We start from the raw sequence: 6,077 nt of genomic DNA, 5'->3' as shown, positions 1-6,077 counted from the left end.
AGTGGGGGGGGGGAGGTGAGGGGAGGAGTGGGGGGTGTGAGGGGAGGAGTGAGGGGAGGAGTGGGGGGGTGTGAGGGGAGGAAGGGGGGGGTGAGGGGAGGAGGGGGGGTGAGGGGAGGAGGGGGCGGGTGGGGGGAGGAGGGGGGTGGGTGTGGGGAGGAGGGGGGAGGGTGAGGGGAGGAGTGGGGGATGGTGGGAGAAATGGGAGGGGGGTGAGGGGAGGGGTGGGGGGCAGAGTGCGTGGGCGGAGTGCGGGGGCGGTAGTGCGGGGGCAGTGAGGAGGGGGGAGTGAGGAGGGCGGAGTGAGGAGGGCGGAAGGGGGGGGGGGGGTGAGGGGAGGAGAGGAGGGGGTGAGGGGAGGAGTGGGGGGTTGGTGAGGGGAGGAGTGGGGGGGGCAGAGTGAGGAGGGGTAGTGAGGAGGGGGGAGTGAGGGATGGGTTGAGGGGAGGAGGGGGTTGAGGGAGGGAGGGAGGGGTGTGAGGGGGGTGGTGGGAGAAATGGGGGGTGAGGGGAGGAGTAGGAAGGAGTGAGGAGGGGGTTGAGGGGAGGGAGTGCGATGGGGGGAGGGAGGCAGTGAGGGGGGGGAGGGAAAGAGTGAGAGGGGGGAGGGAGGGTGAGGGGGAGGGAGTGAGTGCGAGGGGGGAGGGAGCGACAGGGGGGAAGGGAGGGAGGGAGTGAGTGAGTGAGAGGGGCGAGTGATGGTGTGAGTTACAGGAGTGGTGCTACTAGTGTGGGGTGGGGGTGGGGGTGGGGATGTTCTCACCGAGCAGCAGGTTGAGCAACACCTCCTGGCCGGCGGGGCTGTCGCTTTTGACGAGGCAGTAGACGGTGCCGGCCAGCCAGGGGATGCCGTGGCCCGACACCTCGATCAGCTTCATGATGGGCCTGGCGCTGCCCCAGGGAGAGTCGTCGGTGGCGCACACGCCCAGGCGCTTGGACAGCCACAGGTCGACGGCGAGCAGGGAGCGCAGGGCGATGCCGAGCAGCGACGGGTTGAGCTTCATGCGGCCGTCCTCAGAGGCCGAGTCCCGGCGCAGACCCGGCGCCGCCTCCCGGTGCCTGGGCGATGGCGGCGGCTGCCCGGTCCCCGACCCCGTCCCCTCGCTGCCCGCCCGCTGCAGCAACAGCAACCCCGGCCCTGGTCCCCGGCTCTGCAGCAGCGACTCCAGCCGGCGGGCCTCCCGCTCCCGGCTCCTGTGCTTGGGGGAATGTGACGGCATGGCCGCGGGATCACGGCTCACAGCGGCTCACTCCCGCCGCCATCTTGCAGGCGCGGCCCCGCGGGACGGCAGCGGGAGCGCGCCTCGTCTCACCATCATTCACCCCCTCTCACTCTGCTGCAGCCTGCACTGGCATTGAATGCAACAGTGGCAGCAACAGTACTGGCATTCAATGCTGCTGCTGCAGCATCACAGCAGCCTGCACTGGCATTCAATGCACTGGAGCAACAGGACTGCCATTAAACACGCTGCAGCATCAGTATTATCATTGAATTCACTAGAGCAACAGAGGAGCCTACACTGACATTCAATGCAGTGCAGCCACAGAGCAGCCAGTACTCATTGAATGAATGCAACGTTGGCAGCAACAGTACTGGCATTGAATGCACTGCAGCAACATAGCAGCATGCACTAACAATGACTGGACTGCAGCAACAGTACTGGCATTGGATGCACTGCAGCAACACAGCAGCATGCACTAACAATGACTGGACTGCAGCAACAGTACTGGCATTGGATGCACTGCAGCAACACAGCAGCATGCACTAACAATGACTGGACTGCAGCAACAGTACTGGCATTGGATGCACTACAAACAACACAGCAGCATGCATTAACAATGACTGGACTGCAGCAACAGAGCGGCAGCACTAGCATTCAATACGCTGCAGCAACACAACAGACCTGGATAGAGTGGATGTGGAGAGTATGTTTCCACTGATGGGAGAGTCTAGGACCAGAGATCATAACCTCAGAATAAAAGGATGTTCTTTTAGGAAGATGAGGGAGAATTTCTCTGGACAGAGGGTGGCGAATCTGTTGAATTCATTGCCACAGAAGGCTGTGGAGGCCAAGTCAATGGATATTTTATGGCAGAGACTGATATATTATTGATTAGTACGGGTGTCAGGGGTTATGGGAAGAAGGCAGGGGATGGCAGGAGAATGGGGTTGAGAGGGAAAAATACAGTAGACTTCATGGGCCAAATGACCTAATTCTGCTATCGCTTATGAACATTCAATGCACTGCAGCAAGACAACAGCAAGGCTGCCAACATTGGGTGAGAGTGAGAAATTGCGAGGAAGCGCAGTGACTAAGCCCGTAGGGAGCTTTTGCATTTTTCAGCTTGAAATTGTGCAATCTGGTGCATACTGTAGCGAGTCTTTTAACTTACACTTGAATGCAACATTTATGCTTTAAATTGGATTAGGTATGAATAAATTTAGGTTAAATTACATTACTGACTAGACTAAGTGGGACCCGTTGGGTCCCATGTTCACATGGGAGGGCTGGTCCCCCAACGCAATATTCCACCTCTCCAACAATTCCAATATTAGTGGCCAGTGGTGGGGGAGGAGTGGGGGGGCGGCTTTCTGGAGCGCTAGTATTGGTATTGTGGGCTGAAGGGACAGGTTTCCAGAGGGCTAGTATGGACATTGTGGGCCAAATGGATTCTTGGGGTGACAGCTCAGTCACTCAAGCTTGATGTGCTGGCAGCTCACTCACGGCTGGTGGGCGAGCAGTTAGTTGACTCACGGCTACGGCTATTCCTTGAAATTCCATTTCAAGCAGGGTGCAAGGCCACCAAATTCAATTGTAGTTTCATACCACTTCAAGCAGGGTGCAAGGCCACCAAATTCAAGTGCAGTTTCATACCATTTCATGCAGGGTGCAACGACAACACATTCAAATGCAGTTTCATACCATTTCATGGAGGGTGCAAGGCCACCACATTAAAATGCAGTTTCATGCCATTTCAAGCAGGGCGAAACCACCATAAAATCACACAAAACACCACATAAACACCATACTCACAGTTCAGTAGGCATTCAGTGTGTTCAGTTGATTCACAGCTCAGACAGAGTTGTGACCTCTCCCTCCCCCATCTTGCAGAGACTGAGCCACACCCACACTTCCGGGTTTTATAATTCCTCTCCCCTCCCACCGGAAGGGAAGTGGCCTTCATGGCGTGATTGACAGGAGAGAGATTCTCAACCTGTTTTGAAACACTAATAACACTTTTATTTTTCATTGATGGGAAGAATCCTTTGCACCTGATGAGCGGAGGGGGACTTAGTAAGATGGCCAAAAATCACAGCCGAAAGTGGTAGTGTCTTTATGTGTCTATCTTCAGATTAAACCAGCATCTGCAGTTCCTTCCTACACTCTTTGTTAAGCGAAACAGGTCCTATTCTTATAATATTATTCACCTCAACTAAGTATTTTCTTCACCTCCGCTGCTGCAGAGAATACAATCCCAGTTATCAAATCTTTCTACAAAGTGAAAAAATAATTCCAGCCCTGCCAACATCATCATACATCGGCCCTTTATCCTCTCCAGAGCAATGGCACCCTTTCTGCAATGTGTCATAGTCTTACAGCATGGAAACAGGCCCTTCATCCCAACTTGTCCATGCAGTTCAAGATACCCCATCTAAACTAGTCCCATTTATCCGCATTTGGCCCATATCCCTTTAAACCTTGTGTGTGCCAGTGTGTATTAATTAGGTTGCGTGTGTGTCAGTGTGTGTTAATTAGGTTGTGTGTGAGAGTGTGTGTCAGTGAAGCGGCGACAACACCCGGAGTGAGCGGACATTCGGAGACTTGCCGATGTCCGGGGAGCGTTTCCCTCTCCCCCCGGCTCTTTCCCTTGCCCGCCCCGGGATTGCGGGCTGACCCGGGTGCTCAGTGTCCAGCTGGGGTCAGGGGGAGGTGAGGGTCAGTGACCCGGGGGTCTGGGGAAGGTCAGTGACTCGGGGGAGGTGAGGGTCAGTGACCTGGGCGGAGCCTTAGCCCGAATGGAGTCATTAGCACTGCAGAATTTGCCATTTTAAACAGTGTGCGATGGGCTTAAGCCGATCAAATTGTTCGTTATTTATGGCTACCCGCTGATAGAAAGCTATTCTCATTGGTTTGAGTGTGGAGGAGTGTGGAAGTTTTGGGCGAATTGAATTTTTCATGACTTTCTTAATTTTTGGGGGGGGGGGAATAGAGCGTGAGAAATTTGTGATCAGCGTGAGAGCGTGAAAATTGGGTGAAATGCGTGATTCTCACGCTCAATGCATGAGCGGCCCTGATCCTACACACTGGGTAGAATTTACAGAAGCCAATCAACCTACAAACCTGCACATCATTGAGATGTGGAGAAAACCGGAGCAGCTGGAGAAAATCCCCGTGGTCAAGGTTTCAAGGTCAGTTTATTGTCAAATGTACTAATTAAGGCACAGTGAAATTTGAGTCACAGGGAGAATGTACAAACCCCACACACACTGAAGCCTTTATCATGATCGAACCCGGGGTCTCTGTCACTGTAAAGAGCCTGTCCCACTTTCACGACCTCTGCCGACTTTGTCCTTGACTCATACTCGCAGCATGGTCGTCACGAGGTTGTAGAAGGTCATAGGTTGGTCGTAGCAGGCCGTGATGGTAGTCGTAGGTACTCGTGGCATCAAGTAGGTCGGGGCGTTTTTCTAGCATGATTAAAAATGTCCACGAGTAAAAAAGGTCGTGAATTAGGTCGTGAAAGTGGGACAGGCCCCTAAGGCAGCAACTCAACCGCTGCGCCACTGTGCCGCCCCAAAGTTTCCATTTTCTGGTGGATTCCTAGAGTGTGGCAATCCCCTATGAGTGTCTTTACAATGTCCTCATGTTCTACAGCCTGACACAACAAGGACAAACCACCCATCACAAAGGTGATCTAGTGGGGGAGAGGTCACCAGTATCAATGTAGAATATGACCAATGTCAGGAATGATCCCCCCAGGATCTCATTATTGATTGTCCTTGAGAGGTTGATTTGATCTTCAAAAGTGCACTTGTAAATATTGGTTACTGTCCATGGAATTAATTAGCAAATAGCTTTTGGGGAGACTCAACGGTGTGTTGTATGTAACATGGTGTCATTGGTGCAGGGAAGGTCAACAAATTAGCTCCTGCCTTCAGGCATGTTTGAAACTGGCCATGATGAGAGCGATCAGTGGCAGGGTCCATTGAGAACCGTATATGAAAAGCTACCTGCAGGCTCAAGGAACTGCAGATGCTGGTTTACAAAAAAAGACACAAAGTGCTGGAATAACTCAATGGGTGAAGCAGCATCCTTGGAGAACATGGACAAGCGACATTTTGTGTCGGAGCCCTTCAGACTGATTGTGTCGGGGGGGGGGAGAAATCTGGATGAGAGGTGGAGGGGGGGGGGGGACAAAGTCTGGCTGGTGGATGCAGGGGGCAGCACTGTGGCAAAATGGTAGAATTTCTTTCTTACAGCGCCAGAGACCCAGGTTCATTAATGACTAAGGGTGCTGTCCGTACATAGTTTGTACTATCTTCATATGACTGCATGGGTTTTCTTCGGGTGCTCAAGCTTCCTCCCACATTCCAAGGACGTGCAGGTTTGCAGGTTGATTGGCTTTTGCAAATTGTCCCTTGTGTTAGAATAGAACTAGCATGGTCGGCGTGGACTTGGTGGGCCGAAGGGCCTCTTTGTACACTGTATCTCTAAAGTAAACTAAAAGGTGGTGGTGTGGGGAGGATTGATTGGCAAATGTTTGGACAAAGGGGAAGCTACCTGTGTAGTCGCATTACTGAAGCGACACACTCGTAAATAATGAAGTGCTGCATTGGAGGTTGCATCCATTGAAATTGAATGGACTGCAGCATTGAAGTGACGGGGGACCTGGCAGGGGATAGGGAGGGGGGAGCACCGAGAACATATTGGGACCATCAGGACTGTAATGAGTATTTTTGTAACTTTGTCAGAGCCAGCTAAGTGGTGACTCTTTGCATACTTTGTGTATTGTACGCAAATAATGTCACTGTACCTGGGTACATGGTACTATAAAATATCATTGAATCATTGAAC

The 6,077-nt window shown here is 52.8% G+C and overlaps 1 protein-coding gene across 1 annotated transcript in view; it reads right to left on the bottom strand.

The window, feature by feature from the left end:
* Positions 1 to 1,305, bottom strand: part of LOC116977534 (phospholipid phosphatase 6-like) — a 25,957-nt gene extending 24,652 nt beyond the window's left edge. Inside the window, exon 1 of the mRNA XM_033028036.1 lies at positions 764 to 1,305. Within this exon, the coding sequence (XP_032883927.1) occupies positions 764 to 1,220 (457 nt within the window). The 5' untranslated portion in view covers positions 1,221 to 1,305. The remainder of the gene's footprint in view (positions 1 to 763) is intronic.
* Between the last annotated feature and the right edge of the window lie 4,772 nt (positions 1,306 to 6,077).

Source organism: Amblyraja radiata, chromosome 10 (assembly GCF_010909765.2).
Source record: "Amblyraja radiata isolate CabotCenter1 chromosome 10, sAmbRad1.1.pri, whole genome shotgun sequence".
Classification (NCBI taxonomy): Eukaryota; Metazoa; Chordata; class Chondrichthyes; order Rajiformes; family Rajidae; genus Amblyraja; species Amblyraja radiata.
Note: the sequence above shows the minus strand (reverse complement) of the source record. Positions and strands in the feature narration are given on the sequence as shown.